This window comes from Mesoplodon mirus (genome assembly GCF_964341445.2).
Source record: "Mesoplodon mirus genome assembly, chromosome: 11".
Taxonomy (NCBI): Eukaryota; Metazoa; Chordata; class Mammalia; order Artiodactyla; family Ziphiidae; genus Mesoplodon; species Mesoplodon mirus.
Window position 1 is genome coordinate 88,558,331 of NC_138987.1, and position 21,807 is coordinate 88,580,137.

Here is a 21,807-nt window from a genome sequence, read left to right on the forward strand (position 1 = left end):
CACCTTTCTCCAGTCATGTAGGTCTGAAATTTTAATGGTTATATTTTCTCCCTCTTTGCCCTCTTCATTTAATTTTTCCCCCTTTCCATCTGGTGAAATTCTATTCACCCTTGAAGTCAAAGCTCAAGCATCAATTTACTGGTGAAGCTGTCCCAGCCACTTTCTAGCCCCCTGTTGAGTTCACCACACCCTTCTCTATGGGATTCTATACACATGGTTGAGGATAGGCTCAATCATTTATATCCCTAGTCCAAGCATAACTGAATATATTTGTGGAATGCCTAGTAGTCTCTTATCTTTGTATCTCATCAGTTGCCAAGTTCTGTTGATTTTTCTATCCCAATGGCTCTAGCATCTACACTTGTTTCAATTTCTTCTGCAACTGTCTATGCTAGGCCATAATTATCTCATGCTGGTATTAGCATTTTTCATAGCAATACCTTATAAAATTTCCAGAATTATTTTGTAAGTTCATTTCTCATAAACCATTAAATGGTTTTCTATTTTCAAAGGACCTCTCAGGCCCATACTATTCATTTAGATATTCAAGGCTGGCTGAACACTCCAGATTTTTCTACTACTGTAATACTGAATAAACTGCTCTGGCTCATTGTATGTTATTTTTATTTTGAAAATCCTATGCTCATTCTCATCTTTGTGAGCACTGTAACCTCTGCTTGAAACACCCTCCCTTCTCTTTTTAAAGTTTTAGTCATCCTTCAAAATGTGGATCAAATCCCCTTGAAGGCCACTATGCCAATCTTTAGCAATCACTTCTCTGAACTACAAGGGCCTTGAGTGGTTAAATCCACTGGGCAATTAGGATATGCTAGTGTGTATTAGGATTTATCATTTTATATATATGTATCTTCATTCCTCAGCTAGTGAATATATAAACTGAAGATAAAGATTGTTCTATCTTCTTTTTTTTTTATTTCTAGAATTTAGCACCATGCTCCATACATGTTGAGTGATTAATAAAAATGCATTGGCCATGAAGATAATAATGAAGAAAATCATACTATGGAGCCCATCTTATTTCTTGTGTCCTGAGATAATTTACATTGGTAGCAATAGGCTTAATTCCACAAACACCACTCATACAAATTCCAGATTTTTTTCCCTCTCAGTCAAACAGTAAGAGAAAAACAAATCTGAAGGTAATGGAAAAGAAAGGTTTATTTTCGTTTTTTCAGGCTCCTCAGGAACAGGAGAACAAAAAACTAGTAATATCTGTATAGTATAGTCCAAAAGGAAAATTATATATTGTATTAACATGTGCAAATGCTGGGAAGAATGTTTTTGCACCTTCATAGAAAGGAATGTCTCTTTTTATTCTTACTGTTGCTTGAAGTTCAGGAAGAAATTGGAAGAGAAATTGCTAAGAAATGAACCACAAGACATCTTGAGATGTGACTAAGACCTAACGACATTAAAACATATCCAAATATAACTTGAATTTGACTATTTTAGGAAGAGTTGGTCACATTAAAAGAGACGCTGGCAGTGTTGGTGAAGTTCCTGCGAAATGGGCTCTTTCATATATTGCTGGCAATATACGGGAACATGTATTTTAAAAGAATCTTTAAAATGTGTTACTCCTGTATCTAGCAATTCTACTTTGGGAATTTTTCCTAAGAAAATAATCAAAGGTGTGTGTGAGGATATATGTATGCAAACAAAATTGGAAATAATATAAATATCTAAAAATAAGCAGTTAAGTTAAATGTGCTATGACCATATGATAAAATACATGCTGTCATTAAAATATTAAAATAATATTTAATAATATGAGAATATTTTGAAAAAATTGTGCAATTTGTGCAGTATAATACCATTTAGAAAAATGTGTGCATTTTTCCATATGCTTAACAAGAAAGATGCAAAAGGAAGGATCAAAATATGAATACCAAATTTCTGGATGGAAATGTCATGGATGACTTTAGTTTCCTTTTTTATGCTTACTTTTTCAAGTTTTCTATATGAAAGTTCTATTGGTTACTAAAAAAAATAATTTTTAAAGTAAGTCTCATTCAATTAACTATGAAAATATATTAATAATTGCAAATATATTACCACTAGAAAAAAGATCCAAATCATATGTCCTTTTAAGAGTGCACATTGTTGAGTAAAAGAACAAGCCTCATATCTTGTAGTTGATTGAGAATATTCTTTTAACATGATAGGCCCAAATAGGGATCTCTGCCTCTGGAGAATTTATGCTTAATACCTTTTCAGGGCCATGAACTTAGCCACAGATCAATGGACAAACATGTTCCACAAATCCTGGCATTTCTTTCCTGTGATGTTGTCTGAAACTATTTAATCTTTGGGGATATAGTTCTTGGCATTTCATGCTCAGTAACTCGCTCCTCAATGAGGTGAGGGCTACCCATATTAGTTCTCTGACTGTGGTGTGATATTTACACACTGAAATGTCATATGTATCAGAAGAACTGCAACCTATTTTGAATTTTCCACAAGCCAGGTTATTGTACTTTCCAATGACCTGATTTGCTTGAAAAATAAGTATAATTTTTGCCGATAATAAACCAGAGCCACTCTCTAGTGACCCTGCTAACCTTGGGATTAGTAATTACTATAGGTATGGACATAACACCTTGAGTCTGGAGAATAAACGGAAGTCTCGTTAGAAGATTCATCAGGCTTATGTCAATTAGGTCTTTGTTTATATTTATAAGAAACTTCCTTATAATCAATAAGAAAATAGATAATTTAAAATGTAATAAATGGAGATCTATCTGTTTTGAGGTATTAAAAGGATATAAGATCAGTAAAATTCCATTACTTGTTGGGGAGGAGATTATGTAAGGTGAAACAAATTTTCATTTATTATGAAATTTTAAAAAATTAGGCATAAGAAGAGTCCAGTGAAATAATCACTTATTTAATGTTATTCATAATTTTTTAAATGTCCATTTAAGTAACCTTACGTTATCTAATTTAGTTTCCCAAGCATCTCTGAAGAGAGGAGCAAAGAAACAATTATGGTCAAAAGCAAAAACATCAAGACTGGCTTACTATTCAGTTTTATATGAGTTTCGTGAGCAGTGATTCTATATATTCAGGGTTTAGTTGCTTCCGAATTGAGCTAACAATTGCATCCCTGGGATTTCTAAAAGGACAAGATACCATAGCTAAGGTAAATATAACTGTGTATGGTAATTGTTAAGGAATTACCTTAAAATAGCTTACTGTCCAATGAGGACATTTGGACACAAAGAAAAAATACTCCTTGAAGACTGACAGCAAAAGTTGATAGAAAGAATCTAAGAAGTGGCAAAAAACCTCAAAATGTGAAAAAAATTAAGTAAAATTAAAACAACTTCAAGATAAACATTTTTCAAAGAAACTTCAGTGAAACATCAACTTTATATTTTGCCAACAATGTAGGGTAAACATAAAGTTTAAAGTCAAGCAGAGAAATAAGTTGGAACTGAATCTTTACATGGGCAGGAAAGGAAGAGTATCAAGTATTTAGGTAATTTTTTGGCTCAAGGTAGAAGCAGAAACTGGTCAGTGGTTAGAATTTGCTGTACAATAAAAGTTCTCTAATTTATTTTTTGGTATCCGGACCCTTTTACACTCTTAAAAATTATGGAAGATTCCAAAGAGTTTTTGTGTATGTGAGTTATGTCTATCAACAATAACCAATTAGAAATAAAACCAGGACATTTAAGAAATATTTATCAGTTCATTTTATATGACATTAATAAACCCATTACTGGCTAACATGAACACTGTTTCTATGAAATATGTCTATATTTTCACAAATAAAAAATTTAGTGAGAAGAATGATCTTGTTTAACATTTTTGTCTCTAATGTCTGGCTTAATGGAAGACAGCTGAATTCTCTATCTGCTTCAGCATTAACTTTGTTGCAATATTGCATGTCATGTAGTCTATGGAAAATCCCACTCTACACTCATGAGTGAATGAGTGTGACAAAGAGAAATGACGTCTTAGAATTATTATGGAAATAATTTCGATCTTGTGACATCCCTGTAAACATCCTCAGGACTATAGACATCACTTTGAAAACTTTGGATATACAACATAGTTTTGGCATGTGTTATTGTAGTGGGGCCATAAGTCAAGGAATCAGCACTTGTGCCCTGTTTCTAAGACAGCAGCACATCAACCTATGTCTTCCCTGAATGAAAAATTGGCTTTGCAGTCATCTGACTTGGGAATTGCCATTCCTCCTCTTTTCCCTCAAACATTTATAATTTCTCTCATCTCAGAGGGCTATAGGAATATCACAAAGGATTCAGACAAGCTTCAACAGGACCAGTGGAACTGTGAAGTGAAATTTCAACAGAAAAATACATCTTTCAACTTTTTCCATTTGGCTTGTTATTTTGTCATTTCTACTTTTTTCTTATTTACTTTCTTTTTCTCTTTTGTTCTTCTTTTTCTAGTTTGAAAAACGATATAGGGTCAATACCTTACTCAAAGAACTTTTAAAGTGATGGGTGAAAGCCAAATGCAATGTAACAAATGACCTTTAAAAAAAGCAGCTTCGAGTAAACTGAAAAGCAAAGAAATCTGAGGTCAAATTTAAGTGTAACAGAAATGTCAGACTTCTGAAAACACACTAAGAATTCAGGCAGAATGCCATGAGGCTATTCACAGTTAAAAGCCCCAATGTCAGGTTAGAATTAGAAAACCATCAGAAGTACAGAACTGTTTTTCCAACAGGTTTTGAGTCTGATGACACACTAGCATCAACTTGGAAGAAAAATGTCAATATGAATATCTTTGCTATTTTTCAAAAAACAATCAGACGTGACAGAAGAAATTTTTTTCTGGGAAAAATGGTGAATAAGGCTTCTTTAAGATGATCGTCAACTTCTATCTACTGAATAATTCATGTTCCTTCAAAAATTTTCACATGATTACAAAATATTAGAATTCAAGGAAACTTGGAGACCTGGTTCAACCTACTGATTGTACAGATGAAGAAACTGAAACTCAGAGAGTTTGAGCTGTTTTCCTAAGGTCATTCATGGTGACACTGCAACTAGACTCCAAATATCCAGAATACTAGGCCAGTTTTTCTAGCAAGGCCTTCTAACCTTTTGACTAGATATTATCATATATGCTTATATGATATGCACAAGACTAATTTGGGTTTATTTTTAATTTTATTTCATTATAAGTGGATCAAAGAGACATATAATAGTGAGCAGTGTAATTTGTATGTTTGGATTGGGGCATTGGTCCAGTCATGAACCAAAAGGAATAAGAATGAATCATAGGCCCAAAGGGACACAGGAACTATACAGACGTTTCCTGATGGATAGTCTATGGACTTATACATGGATATTGGGAATTAACTATATAGTCATGGTATTAATTAAAATTATTATTTAAAATTAAAGAGTAGTTATTGATTTTGTTCCTCTTTATGATTGCATTTTGATTTTACTTATAGATAAGCTTAGAAAGGTCCTATCTTAAGCAAGTGGTGTATTGAAAGCACAATGGGGAGATTTTGTGTTTGGATGCATTAGACATTACATGCCAAAGCAACATGAAGTTAAGAAAAAAAATAGGGATTTTGAATCTAAATATAAAGCTTCTTCTTATCTTATGCCCTCTCTCTCTAAACAAATTTATCTGCACCCTTGACTTAATTCACATTCTTCTCTGGATGATTTCCAGATCGGGGTCTCTAGCTTAGATATCTTTGTTGAACCACCACCAGTCATCTCAAGCACACCTCAAAGCCAACATACAAAGCCTGAACTGCAGGGTTCTTGTTCTTCTATAGTCTGTTTGTCACCCAGCATGCCCCATCTTAGGGAATGCTTCTATTATCCTCCTACTTACATAAGACAGAAACCTAAAAAGTAATCCTTGATACCCCTCTTTTTCACTACTCCTCCCCAGTCAATCCTGTCATTTTTACTTCTAAATGTTCTGATTCTCTTCATTTTATTATGTCACCACCACCACCTTCTAAGGCTGACTTGCCATTCTTTGACATCTGGACTACTTCTATAGCTTCCTACCTCATCTTCTCTCATCTACTTTTCCTTCCCTCACCAAATCCATGCCTCACTCAGAAACCAGAGGAATCTTTGAAAGATGAAGGTCAATTCAAAATATTCTCTCACTGAAAATCATTTATGGCCTTCCTGTTGCTATCAGAATAAAGACCAAGTTGCTTAACATGGTCCTGTTTAGAAGACCTTAACATGATCTTCTAGTTCCATCTGAACATATCTGTTCATCTTATATGACACACTCCTTCCCTGGATTCTAGGCACACTGGCTTTCTTCCCGTTTCTTAAACACAGTTTCCGCATTTCATAGATTCCCTCTTCCCAGGAAGCTCTTCTCTTACTCTCCTTTTTCACCAATTCATTCTCACTCATCTTTGATCTGAAATCAAACATAACTTCCTCAGGGAAGAATTTTCCCACTCTGGAGAAAAGATTTGGGTCCTTTATGTTATCATGGAACCATGTGCTTTTCACTCAGAGCTGTTATAACACCTGTTATTTTACATTTATAATTTGGTAGTGGCCTATTTCTCCCCACCTCCAGTAGACTGCAACTTCATAAAGGCAAGATTATGTATCTTTTTGCCTAATATGCTTGCTTCAGGGCCAAGCATAAGTAGGCCATCAATAAGTACCTATTGAGTGAATGAATAGACAAATTGGGTTTCAATTTCTTCATCTGTAAAATGGGGATCAGTAAAATGGAATTTGTAGATGTTGGTAACAATATTAAAGAGATTGTTTTATAGGCTGAATCACATAACATATTGTAAAAGAGCTTAATAAGTAAGCTATAAGTCATTTTTCCATTGTCAAATATTTATTAAGTTGCTAACTCTTTTAACATATACATTTTGACAAGTGAATTTAAGCTTACTGAAGCTTACTAGAAATGAAATTGTTCCCATGAATTTATTGATATTTATAATTTGGCACTGAAAAAAATCTGAAAACTCTAAACTCTCTTAAAAGTATAGTTATGATGAAGAGGATAATGACGATAAAAATGATTGGCAGCATTTACTGAAAGCTCTCATAAGTACTTTATCCTGTAAGGTACATGATGCTTATTACTCCCAAAACTTGTCCAAGGTCATTCAAGTAATAAGTGGCAGAGATAGATATGTTTGATTTCAAAACTTATATTATCAACCATGAAATATGGAAGCAACTCCAGAAACTCTTCAAAAGTACACAAAGGCAAGATACATATCTTTGGGTTTATGCACTTCTACGTTTTTCATTTTTAGTATATCACCTTGACTCTCCCTTCATGGAGAATACTGAAACTTTCACATTTTTCTCTTCCATGTCCATAGTTATCTAAAATCATATTCATATTTTTCCTTCCCTCCCAACTGAGAGGAACAAGTTACTCTCTTCCTCTCCTTGACAAAATTTCTATTTGCATTTTTGGTCCAGGTTGTTGGCTGTTGGTGCCATCTCATTTTGTCAGTTCATCCATCCCTGTTTTCTGATCTTCCCTTCATGCATCTTTCATCTCAGTTTTTAAACATGCTTGAAGGTCTTTTATTTCAACAAACATATGAACCCCAAACATCAAAATATTTTTCTTACCTCCTCCAACTTTAGTGATCTTCTTGCCTTTACTAGCAATCCTATTCCAAGAGGCACAATTTATTTTTCTCCATTTCCTCTTCAAGGCCTTGAAGTATGGCATCCAACTTCACTACCCAAATCTGCTCTTTCTTCTATAATTCTTGTCTTGGTTAATGATGTAATTATTTATCATTTACCCAAATCAGAAAGCTCCAAGTCTTATTTCCTCTCTCTTTTTTTTTTTTTTTTTTTTTTTCTTTTTGCGGTATGCGGGCCTCTCACTGCTGTGGCCTCTCCCGTCGCGGAGCACAGGCTCCGGACGCGCAGGCCCAGCGGCCATGGCCCACGGGCCCAGCCGCTCCGCGGCATATGGGATCCTCCCAGACCGGGGCACGAACCCGCATCCCCCGCATCGGCAGGCGGACTCCCAACCACTGCGCCACCAGGGAGGCCCTCCTCTCTCTTTTTCACTTTCCTCTGAAATGTTTCTCAAATCTGTTCTGTAAATTTCTACTGATGCCTTGATCAGGCCCAGACCATTTTTCAAGTAGACTATTTCAATACTTGCATCTATCTAATATCCTTGCTCTTATTCTATTCTTTTTTCAGTCCACCCTTCAAAATAATTCACAGAATTATCCCTGTATAAAATAAATCTCATTGTATGACTCCCATTCTTAAAATTCCATGGGCTGCAGTAAAGTTAGTTCCTAGTAATTACCTGACTCATGAGGCCCCAAATGACCTAAACTGAACCACCCTTTTCAACCTTGTCTCCCAGTACAATTCCCTCTTAATATTATATTAAATTACTATTCTCTGAACCTCCATAACTGTGACCATGCTAGTCTTTCTTCCTGGAATGACATTTTCTCTTTTCTCCATTCAGGAAATTCTTATGAATGTTTCAAGTCAGAATTTAATTCCTTTGTGAAGCTTTTCTTACTTTCCTTGAGAGAATCTGCCTCTCTCTTCCTTGGGGGCATACAGCACCTAATACTTTGATTATAGTATAGAGTATATTGTGTGATCTTCAGTTTGAGTCTTTCCCTCTAAACTGTTTAGAGACAGTCATTATGACCTAATTTGGCTTCTTTGATTCATTGCATGCCAATTTCCATGTACACATATTTTTGCTCAATAAATAAATAGAAAGGATACACCATCATCCATCACTTGATTACTTAGTCAGATGTGGAAGTTATAACTGTCTACCTTTTCCATATTCTATTCTGCCTGCTTACAATGCTAGTTAAGAATGGCTTTAGCACACATTAATTAATCTCTACAATAAAGAATATAGTGGTTTGGTGCAAACATTTTTGTGGAACATTTTTCCAAGGAAACTGATTTTGAAAGCTAAGGCACTGCCTATTAAGTATTGCTCTTTTTCCTGCAAAACAATAATTTCACATCATGTAGGATGGCAAGTTCTGGTACCTTGTCAAATTTTTATTTAAGCTTCTGATGTAATCCTCTGATGCCTATTTAGAGTTACTATTTTTAAATGAATACTTCCCTTGAACTGCCTTCTAATTCCTTGGGTAATTTCTGCTTATTATTAGCAGTTGAATAGTTGCACCTGTGCACCAGGGTTCAAGAAAACAGCAAGCATCTGCCAAGAACTACAGACCTTAGCCCTTGGTCTCTGGTATTCTGACAGTACTGCTTTCTCTAATGGAAGTATCAATACCTGGTGAACACACTGCTAACACTCAGTCATGGAAATATTAACACCCTATGGCCCACACGAGCTAAATCAAATCTCAACATGTCTCTTGCTAAAAGTAAGCCAAAAGGAGGTGGTGAACCTTCAAACAGGATTAAGTAATCAACAATAGTAAAAATTATCCAAGCTAGAAATGGAGCACATCAGTTCTCAGGAGGTTAAGCCATTGAAAAAATAAGACTATTCAAAGGAGAAAAAATACAGACCTCTGAAGAACTCACCCTGACAACTCACTTAACAAGCATAAACTGTTTATTCTCAGAGAGGTCAGCTTTTGAATTTAGAGAAGTTGAAAGGTTCATTTCTGGAAACAGCTTGTCCTCAAGTTTTTTAATAGTTCAGTTAAACTGAGAGTGGGAGTCATAGGATAAGTACAATGGAAGTACTCTAACCTTTTCAGGGACCTGTTTTGATGCATGATAAGGAACTGTTCAATGTGCAAATAAATCCAGTTTCTACTAAGTTCCCTGAATGACGCTTAATAAACAGCACTCTATTTTGAAACCAGTCCCTATAACCTCTAAATATCTGGTTATTCAGAAAAAAAGCAATTACACAGTGAAGTAGAAACATCCAAGCATAAGACGGTAAGTACTGCTATTTACTATAATCAAACTATTTTAGGATAGTTTTATTTACATATTTAGTATGTAAACAAATAATATGTATTTATGTAGGAAGGCTGTAAGTCATAGTGTTCAGATTGCAAGCTCCAAATCTCTGGATTTAACTCTAGCTCCTTAATTTACTAATGTCAGTTGGGCAACTTAACCCCAGTAAGCCTCAGTTTCCTCAATGGTAAAATTGGAATAATAATAGTATTTGCCTTAAGGTTATTGTAGATAATAAAACGAGGTAGTATTAAGGAGCACTAAGTAAAAATATGATCTTTATATTTAAAACATTAAGGGAATCAAATAGATGTTCAGCATCTCTTTAAGTAGAGAAGGCTCCTATAAACAGAATTATGCTTAGTTATCAGAAATCAGAATATTGAAGTCCATCTAGTGAATCCTCTTATTTTATAAGCAAGAAAACTAATCAGTATTACAGGCTTCATTCTGACAAAGATTTTTGTAAGATATATTACATGAACTTAACAAAAAAATTAGTTAACACATTTAAATGTCTTTAAAATAGACCAAGGTACATCTTAATAAAACAATAATAAGTTACCAAAAAAAAAAAAACCCACCAGTTAATGCTTTAGAAACTTTAGAAAGTTGTCCCATAAGAAAATTATGCTTTAGAGATATAGTCATAGTTTTTACCTTTACAATTACTCTTTAAATATTTTTAATAGTTTTATAGAGATATAAATACCATACAATTCACTCAGAGTGTACAATGTAATGATTTTTAGCACGTTTCTAGAGTTGTGGAACCATAACCACAAAAAGAAACCTCATATCCATTGGCACTCATTCCCTATTTTCCCTCTCCTCTAGCCCTAGGTGATCTCTAATCTACTTTCTGTCTCTATCCATTTGCCTATTCTGGGCATCTCATATATGGATCATACAATACGTGGTCTTTTGTGACTAGCTTCTTTTGCTTAGCATGTTTTCCAGGTTCATTCATGTAGTAACATATATTAATATTCGTTCTTTCTTATTATTGAATACTGCTACATTGCATGGATAGACCACATTTTATCTATCCATTCACTAGCTGATGGCCATTTGAGTGTTTCTACTTTTTGGCTATTATAAATAATGCTGGTCTGAACATTCATGTAGGAGTTTTTGAGTGAACCTACTTTTTATTTATCTTGAGTATTAGCCAGGAGTGGAATTGTTGGGTCATATGGTAACTTGATGTTTAATATTTAATGAACTGACAAATTGTTTTCCAAAGTGGCTGCCCCATTTTACATTCCCTTGAGCAATATATGAGATTTCCAATTTCTTCACATCCTTGCCAGTGCTTATTGTCTTTTTGATTATAGCCATCCTAGTTAGTGTGAAGTGGTATCTCATTGTGGTTTTCATTTATATTTCCCTAGTGGTTAATGATGTTGAGCATCTTTTCATGTGCTTACTGGGCATTTGTATATTTTCTTTGGGGAAATGTTGGATCCTCTGACTATTTATTTATTTAAAAAATATATTTATTTATTTGGCTGCGCCTGGTCTTAGTTGCAGCACATGGGATCTTCATTGTCGTGTGCGGGATCTTTGTTGCGGCACGCGGGATGTTTTAGTTATGGCATGCAAACTCTTAGTTGTGGCATGTGGAATCTAGTTCCCTGACCAGGGATCAAACCCGGGCTCCCTGTATTGGAAGTGGGAGTCTTAGTTACTGGACCATCAGGGAAGTCCTCCTCTGACCATTTAAAAATTGGGTTATTTATTGTTTTGTTATTGAGTTGTAAGAGTATTTATATATTCTGAATACAGTTCCCTTATCGTATATATGATTTGCTAAATCTTCTCTTACTCTGTGAATTGTTACCTTCACTTTGTTTTTTTAACCTTCACATTTTGAGCCAAATTTCTATGAGCTAATCAGTTCAGGAATGACAAAATAATAATTGTGCTAATATTCTAAGTCTTACTTGAGCCAAAAACAACTAGAATTTAGCAAAAAATTTTTGTATATATTGGCTATTCTTATCTATCTAAATCAGAAAAAGATGTTAGGAGTAAGGTGGAAATGAGAACTTATTTTTTTCCAGAAGGTTCTTGAAACACAAGTATGAACTGTAAATAATTCCAATGAAACCAATCAATTGTTCATTGATTTTCTTATCATAGCATTATTTCATTAATTCATTCACCTGTACAAGGAGATGTAGGAAATAAAGATAATCGATGATTCCCTCAAATAATATAATTTAAATATTAAAATAAAGTAGTATAAATAATCATAATGTATTTTTGAGAGTGACTGAGTCAATATTGAGTAATTACTATGTCCCAGGTATTATTAAGCCCTTGGGAAACAGAAACACTATGATGAACTGTTTTGCCTTAACTAGCTCTCAGTCCAATATGGGCAAATTACATGTTTCACATGTTGCATGTAAACACATTGCAATAAAATGTAATTCATAAAGAAACAAAGCACTGTACTAGGAAGATGTGATCAATTTTACTTGGCAAGATCAAGGAAGGATCCACCTAGAAGAAGCCTTATAAAAAGGGGAAAAGCTGCAAGCTCAACTAAAAAAAAAATTCTATATCTATCTATCTATCATCTATCTATCTATCTATCTATCATCTGTCAAGGAAGAGTGGGCATCTGGGCATGCAGTAATTAATGGAAGACATCAGAAAACTGAATAAAATATTCAACGTGAGAGGCACAAAACATGTCGGATTTTAAGATAATTTGTAAATTTTGAGCTTGGAAGATTCAGAGGAACCTATTAACGCTTACAAATAATAGAAAAAGAAAGCACTTTCTCTTCCTTTCCCATGCTAGAAGTTTTATAAAAGACACAAATTTTAAAATAAACCTAAATAAATCCTTTGAAAAGTCCTTTGTGTCACTTTCTCTCCCTCCTTTCTCCTTCATCAGGATCTTGAGAGAGAATTTAGAATAGAACTAGGTGTCACAATTCTTCTCTGACTCTAGAGATTGCAGACTTTCTTCATGGCATCAGTGAGCTGATGCCATCAAGACAGACTTAAAATATCTCTTCTTGGCTTTGAATATGAAACAGAAGCCAAGGAAGAGCTGCTTCCCCAAACCGGAGCCAGACACCACACTTGTTCCCTCATGCTTCTCCTTAACTAGAAGATGACGTCATTGCCCCACCCAATCCCCTACCCCCATGCATTTTATTCTGAGGGAAGATCTGAAGAATATATAAGGGATAGCTTTTCCTTTTATTCTTGTCATCATCATTGGCTTATTAACTGAAAACCTACTGTAAGCAGGGTATTTTGCCAGGCTTTGCATGTTTCAGTAGTAAAAGATATTGTTTTAATTTTTAAGGACTCTTTTCTTTTGAGAAGGGGACAAGTAGAGAATTTTATTTTTCCCTATTCAATTTTTTTCTTGTTGTTATTTCTGTAAGAGCAACTAGATTCTCCATTTAAGATACTATGGCCATTAATTATATTTCAAGTTTAGTACAGAAGACACAATTACAGTTTAGATTTGTTTAAAATTTATATTCATAGTTTACATTTATCTAAATTTAATATTCATAGCTACTGAAATTGGAAACAAATGGAATTGCTATTGAATTAATCATATAGTACTACAGCTTTTCTCTTCAAATTTTTCTCATTAGTAATGTCATGCCTGTCATGCAATTCTTACCTGGAAGTCAAAAGTCCAAGTGCCTCCAAAGGGTGAGAAAATTTCCATCTTCTCAAAATGGTATGCATTTCTGAAACAGTTGTTTCATCCCATCCAGGGGCACTACCCAGGACCAAAGGAAGGGAGCAATTTTCATTATTGCAGTAGAGGCGATAAAACCATAAGTATCTTCTCTTTTCCTCAGAGAGTCTGCAAAACCAGATTGGAAACTATAAGTTACTGGAGTTTGCTACACTAATAAATGTTTGCTGTAAATACACAGTACAAAATGTTAGTCTAGTTCTTTGACTTTTATTTTAGTTTATTTTGGACAACAAGTCCTTTATCTTTTGGGGACAGTTTGATAGGTTATTTTATCAGCTTATTTCCCACTAAATTTATTTTTTTATAGAAAAATAAAATGAAATAAACCAGTTCAGATAATTCACATTTATTTTTCCTCACTCTTATGCTTGCCACTTTTTAAAAAAAACATCATTTTGGTTGGCAAAGTTTCTGTCTCCTTTAAGGCAGACCAAGTTTATCTGAATCCTGCAACATGTACTACTTAGAACAAAGTTGCTTAACCATTCTTACATTCTTTATAAATTAACTTAGACCCAAGTGGACCTGTGGAGAAATGGCATATTTTGAAGACCATATTCCTTCATTTCAAAGCAAGTTTCAATCAGAGTTCAGAAAACTTTTTGCTCTGAAGTTCAAAAACAAAGATCTCAATTTATCCCTGGATTCTGGCTTTAAATTCTCAGAGTTTGCTGGAAGTTTGAGGTTAAAATGCCAGTGAATAGGACTTCCTTAAGTGCTCAAGTGTTTCCCTCTGGAGAGTGGTCCCAACAGAAGATTTAAGTCTAGGACAAAGGCCACTGATTCACTGACAGTTTACCATGTTTTGCTTACACTCCAGCAAAAGCATTCAAGACCATGGTTCAGCTGAAGGACAGCATTTCTCACATGACAATGACAGCTTTTCAACACTCTCTCCTCCAAACTGATACTCTGTTGCTCAGCTTAAATTAACTAAAACTCCCAAGCAGGATAATAAGAATTATTGAAAGATTTTAAATATCAATATTTCTCTACAATTTCTTCTGAAGCCATCTTCATCTGCAAAGTGAAAAAACTGGATTATAGAGGATGATTTTTGAGGTACATTTAGGCTCCTTTTCTGTTTTGTCACTACCTTCCTCACCAGAGAGCCCTGGAAGAAAAAATTCCATAACCAAATTATTTCTATGGTATTAAAACAAGTTATTTTTTCCTAACTGAATTCATTTTTTCAATATTGAACAGTGATTTTTTTCTCTTTTACCTTCTTTTATTGAAGCATAATTTACATAAAAGAGAATGCATGGATTCAGTTAATTACATTTTACCAAATGCATATATCAAGTAAAAACTACACACTTTTCAAGATATAAAAGAGTTTTCTTATGCCACCAAAGGCAAGCACTAGTATGATTTCTTTCACTTTAGACTAATATTACCTATTTTCAAACTTCAAATAAATGGAATCATAGAGTAAATATTCTTTTAGTTATAGCTTCTTTCACTCAGTATAATGTTTTTAAATTACCCATATTGTTGAGTGTATCAGTAGATTATTCCTTTTAATTAATGAGTACTCTTCCTTTGTATGAATATATCACAATTTGCTTATCCTTTCTCATATTTGATGGACATCTGTGTTGTTTCCTGTTTTGGGATATTATGAATAAAGCTGCTGAGAACATTTGTGTGCATGTGTTCATATGGGTGTATTTTTCATTTCTCCTAGAAAGTACCAAGGAGGCGAATGACTTGGTTGTATGTCACATTTTTGTTTAACTTTTGAAGAAACTGTCAAACTATTCTCTGAAGTGGTTGTAATATTTTACATTATCATGTGTAGGGTATGATAGAACCAACTGTACGGCATTCTTGCCCACACTTGATTTTTGCCCATTTAAAAATATTATCCAAGTCTTCAGAGTTTAAATTAAAAGCATACTGATCATTTGAAAAAAAATTATACATTTTAATGGGGGTATAATTGTACCTTTATCACTAATTTGGGGAGGACTAGAACTGTCATCTTAATAAAAGGGTTATTTTAATCAATGACATGATATATCCTTCCATTTACTGAGATTTTCTTTAATTTCTCTTAGCAAAGTTTTGTACTTTTTAATGTAGAGATGTTGATATTATTAATAGAATTTTGAAAAATAAAATTTATTTTCTATTTTTTACTGGAATACAATTGCATTTTGCACATTAACCTGAAATGCTATGACCTTGCATAATCACTCATATGAAAATAGAGTCAGTTTTATTTCTTTCTTTCCAACTTCTATACATTTATCACTTATTTATCTTGCCATAGTGCACTGGCTAGGATTTCCAGTACAACACTGAAGAGGAATATTTAGACAAACATCTTTGCTTTGTTCCCAGTTTAGGGGGGAAGCACTCATTCTTGCACCACTTAATACAATGTTAACTCTAGATTTTTCCATAGATCTAGATTCAACTCAGGAGTTGAAGTCTGAGGAAGTTCCATTCTACTCCTAGTTTTGTGAGTTTTTATCATGAATGGGTGTTGAATTTAGTCAAATGATTTTTTCCAAATATTTCAAGATGGTATGATTTTCCTTGCATATTTTTTCCATTCTTTTAACTATAATCAAGCTGAGTTCTTATTTTAAAATATATGCCTGTAAACAGCATAAAGTTGGATATTTCTTTTGTAATATAAGCTAACAATTTCTGCCTTTTAATTGGGGTTTTTATTAATTTATATTTAACAGAATATTGACATGATTGGGTTTAAATCAACCATATTGTTATTAATTTTTTTGTCCAAACTATTTCTCCTCTTTTCCTGTTTTTTGGATGTTTTTAAATTTAATTTTTGTCATCTTTTTGACTTTTAAATGTACTTTTAAAATTTGGGGGGGTGTGGTTTCTTTCAAGATTATAATATTCTTTTTTAGCATATCACTGTCAACCACAATTAATGTTACACTACCTTATGTATAAGAATCTTAGAACACTATGCTTTTATTTTTCTATTTCTCATTATTATTGTAGTTGTTACACATTTTACTTTCATATATTCCAAACCCAGCTGTATATTGTGATTATTTTTGTTTAAACAATTATTTTTTAAAATAAATTAATAAACGTGTAAAAATGTGTATTTTTATTATCTACCTATGCTCCCTTTGTGGTGCTTTTCATTTATTCTTGTAGATTTGAGTGTCCATCTACTTATCACTTCTTTTAGCATGAAATATTTTCTTTAAGATTTCTTATAGTACAGATGAGCTTATAACTAACTCAGCTGTGCTTAGTTGAAAACATTTTAATTTTGCCTTAATTTTTGAAATGTAATTTTACTGGTTATAGAATTTTAAGTTGATGTATTTTCTTTTCCCCTTTCAAAATGCAAGATAATGTTATAATGTCTTTTGGCTTCCATTGCTTCTAATGAGAAATCCTCAGTTAATGAGTAATCTGCTGAATTATAGTTGTTCCCATGGATGTAATTTGTTGATTTTCTCTGATGCGTTAGAAAAAATTTATCTTTATCTTTAGTTTTCAGAAATTTGACTATAATGTATTTAGGTGGTGTGTGTGTGTGCACATGCACACATGCTTGGGATTTGCTAAGCTTCTTATATCTGTGGGTTGATTTGTTTTTTAATCAAACTTGTAAAATTTTGGCTATTATTTCTTTCAGTTTTTTTTTTTTTTTTTACTTCAATCCCTCTCTTCTCTCCTGTGTGTCCAATACACACATATTATATTACTTGATATTGCCCCACAGGTCACAAGGCTCTATCACTATTTTCAGGTTTTGTTCTTTCTGTACTTCAACATGGATAATTTCTATTGCCCATTCTTCAAGCTCACTGTTCTTTTTTTCTTCATTATGCAATCTATTAAGCTTTTCCAGTGATTTTTAAAAAAATTTAGATATTGTGTTTTTCAGTTCCTAAATTTCCATTTTTCTACTGAGACTTCATTTTTTCACTCATACATATCTTTTAATTTAAATCCATAAAAGTCTCTATAATAGTTGTAAAATATTTGGGTCTGTTTCTGTTAACTGCTTTCCCCCATCTTGGGCTATGATTATATATTCCTGACTCTTCCTATGTCTAGCAATTATTGATTGTACACTAAACCTTTAAAATTCTGCATTTTGCTATCTTTTGAGTGTTGAATGTTTCAATTTTTTTAGTAGTCCATTTAATTACTAGCAGATCAGCTTGATCCTTTTGAGGCTTGTTTTTACGATTTGTTAGGCTAGGCCAAGTATAGTCCTTAATCTCAGGTTAGAGCACACTTACTCCTAATATGCATCTTTTTGATTTCTTTGTTGAATGCTGGGGTGTGGTGATCTTTCTCTATTATTACTAGTCGGAATTTCTATGTCTCCCAGCACTGGGCAACCTCTAGAACCTACATTTATTTCACACCTGTACATCTTCCTTTTCTCTACTATTATGCTCTGTAAATTCCAGCTGCCTCAGCATCAATAAACTCTGATTTCTGCCTTTTTTTTTTTTTTTTTTTAAATCTCAGCAAGACCTGCACGCTCTTCTTTAATTATATCTCCCAGATCTATGATACAGAAAATGCCTCTGGGCTGAAAGTCACTTTATTCATGGGTTCACCTCAAGGCCTGTCTGTTCAATTTCTGAGAGCGGTTGTTTCATATGTATTTTTCTTGTGTCATATTTCTTTAATTCAGGAGGATTAGTTTAGTAATAGGTAATCTTCATGGCTAGAAGTGGAAGCATAATTTCTTTCATACCAAATTATTTTATACCTTATGTTCCAGGATTTTCTTTATATTTGACATATTCTTTTAGCTGTCATCAGAAGGTGTTTTTCTTATTTTTACAAATATTATAGGTACATTTTCATTGAATTTCATTGAGTCTGAACTTTTTGACTGATTACATTTGACCAATTTGAAAGAAGGAATAATTAAGTCACCAGCTAAATGATAAAATATGGTATTTTGAAAATGAATTTAATCTGTTTCTAACACAAGTTTTATCACATTGAAGGCTGGTTTCCATCTGTTTTCACAGTCCAGAATGAAATTGTACTCTACTGAGCTTTGATAATTATATTTGAGTGGGTGAAACAGAGGAAAATGTTACTTATTTTACAGTATAAGTTATTCTCTTAAATAGAAACTGAAGTATAAAACCAGTTAGAAATTACTGGGGTTAATTTAAAAACACAAACCTTTAAAATTTAAAGGCAGTTACTGTGCTTATTATTTGTTGGTTTTGATATTTTTTGTTTGAATATTTTAAAATTTCAAAGTATAGTACCTTTTTATATATTAAAAATCTCTCATTACAAATATATTAGCCTCTGATATGTGACATACTTGTTAAATGCAAGGTTTTATATTTTTGATGAAGGAGTATAAAAAGATGCTTCACCTAGTTAAGATGACAATAGTCTAGTATAAAAATGGATCATCAAAATATGTGTCTTGAGGAATAAGAGAGTTTTTCAACATTTTCAATCCTTAAGGTAATTTTTATACCAAATTCTATGCAAAGGAACTTTATTCATTATAACATTTATTTTACACGTATTATTTATCAGGCACAGTGTAGAACACTGGAAATGTAGTGATAAACAGATAGATAGGTTCCTTGTTCTCTCAGTTCTTACAAGCTAATAAGAAAAAAACACATTAATAAACAAGATGATAATAGATTCTGCTAAGTGTGATAACATAAAAGGTAATAAGATAGATTGTAAAGAGAGAAAAACACCATTAGGTAGGGTGATCAAAGAAGGGCTCTTTAAGATCACAATTAAGTGAAGACCTACAGGGTGAGATGATTCAGTCATGTGAAGAACTAGGAAGGAGTATTTCATGTAGAGGAAACACCAAATAAGAAGGCCTTGAGATGGGAGAGGGAATATAGCACATGTGAAGTATGTGAAGCAAACTGATGTCACTAGCTTGAAGTGAATGAGGAAAAGAGTAAGACAAGTTGAAATTAGAGATCAGGGGAGTAACAAGATTACATAAAATGGAATGCTTGATCACATTCAACACCTTAGTCTGGACGATCTCAAACTTATTCCTCCTCCAGAAAATGGCTCTAACATCTGCCCAGTTCATCAATTCAAAAACCTTAGATTCTCCATTGACTTAACTTGATTCTTTGGTTTTTCAATTGACTTAACTCCTATTTACTAATAATCATGAAGTCACATCTTCTCAACTTCCAAATATGCTCCAAATCTAGCCATTACTACCAGTGTCCACTGCCATCTCCCTAGTTCTAGTGACCATGACCTCCTGCCTAAAATATTACATAAGCTACTCTGCTGTACTGCTTGCTTCCACTTACTTCCTCTCCAATCCATTCTTCAATTTGTAGTCAAAAGAATCACTCAAAAAGATTATCCAGATCACATGACTACCCCATTCAAAATCTTTAAGTAATTTCTTATTCTTGGAATAAAATGCTTTAGTATGTTTTATATATATATCACCATAAATATATGTGTGTATATATATACATACACACACACACACACACACACACACATAAAGAGTTGCTTTCTTAGTTTTATGCTTTTGCCAGGTTAGTAATGAGCACCATAAGCTGTGGCTTAGATATTACCAAATATTAAAGTCAAATAATAATTACAAAGAGAGAATTAGTATTCTCTTATAATTCTTCCTGGTATTTTTTTTTCCCCAGAGAATTACTGTTTGACAAAATTTAAGTACTCCTTAGTTACTAATTTAGTGCTATTAAAACATGATTTATTTCTGTTCTTTTTTAATCTGCCATTATAATTAAATTTTGCATTTTCCTGTTTACTACCTACTTGAAGGACTGAGCAATGTTTTATCACTGTTAAACGCTGATCTATATCAGTCTCTGTTTTGTTGTTTTGAACTGAATGATCTCCAATCCTTTTATTTTTCCTTTGACCAAACTTAAAGTTGCTAAATGCCCCAAGGGAAAAAAAAATCTTTAAAAAAACATGAAAAATTACTAATTTAGTTCCTAAACATTAGTTGATCATCCAACAGGCATGATTTTAGGAAATGAAAGGAGTTACGTGGGAAGGAAGGTTCACTCTTGAAAGATATGAGTGCTTCTAGTATGACTGCTGGTATCATGAACAGCAGGCAAAATTCCCTCCCAAGAACTGGGTCACTTACAGTAAGGGAGACTGTTTCTGTGAAAGTCTGGCAATATGTTTTAAACATTCTTTTGGTGGTTCTTCAAGATCACTTCTATTCTCTTCAGAATCAAGTTTCATATATTCCCACTCAGTAGCTGGAAAATCAATCTGAAATAAATAAAATGGTTTGCCATGTATCAAATGCCTGAAAAATGCATTATTAATTTAATGATTTCTATCTTAGATTTATAGAAACTAAAGTAAAATAAATACCCTATATTTTCTGTGCTTTTTATTATTTAAAAATAATTTTAAAAGAATCATTATGGTGTGGACTTGGTGTTTAAATATACATGATATTTGGCAAATCCTCAATTATTTATATAAATGGTATATAAATTAGTAGACTGTAACATTATCTTAGAAAAAATGAGAAAAATAATAACATATGAACTTTTCATACAGTTAAATGTTACATTTTTATTTAGTGCTGAAATTACATCCTTTCCAATTTTCATTACTAAAATGTCTTTCTATTATTAAATGATGAAAATTATAGATGGTAATTATACTTTTTTCATATAATCACTTGATAAAATAAAAAGAGTTACTTTATGTTGGTCTCTACTACCTGAAATCTGTTAAGTCTGTGAACCACTCTGTGGACATGATAGTGAAATCTTCTCTGGTAAAGATCTGTTTCATGAGTATAAAACCAAATAGAATATTTTTGCTGTGGCTCTATAGTTCAGCTTTATAGACAGAGCTAGAATGCAGGCCTTCTTTTTTCCTGGCTCAAAATGCTTTCCACTAAACCATGTTTAAGTGACAATCTGATTCTAGTAAATAAAATAATAGTTAACAAAAAAAATACAGTTTCCAAGTATGTAAATGAGCTAAATATTTTACTGCCCAAAATATTTGCTTGAGTATCATATATTATTTTTCATTTTCATATTAGAAAATCTAAAGAATTTATTTTTCTCTGCTGCACTATCTTAGGTTGTGATCTCAGAGAAAATGGAAGAATATTATAAGGTAGAATGT

The 21,807-nt window shown here is 33.0% G+C and overlaps 1 protein-coding gene across 6 annotated transcripts in view; it reads right to left on the reverse strand.

The window, feature by feature from the left end:
- The window catches only part of PIK3C2G (phosphatidylinositol-4-phosphate 3-kinase catalytic subunit type 2 gamma), a gene marked incomplete at its 5' end in the record, with an annotated part of 317,069 nt that overhangs the window by 197,887 nt on the left and 97,375 nt on the right, over window positions 1-21,807 (reverse strand). For all 6 annotated transcript variants that reach the window (XM_082636498.1, XM_082636497.1, XM_082636496.1 and 3 more), the window contains 2 exons: window positions 13,594-13,782; window positions 20,798-20,928. In XM_082636498.1, the coding sequence (XP_082492624.1) occupies window positions 13,594-13,782; window positions 20,798-20,928 (320 nt within the window). The remainder of the gene's footprint in view (window positions 1-13,593; window positions 13,783-20,797; window positions 20,929-21,807) is intronic.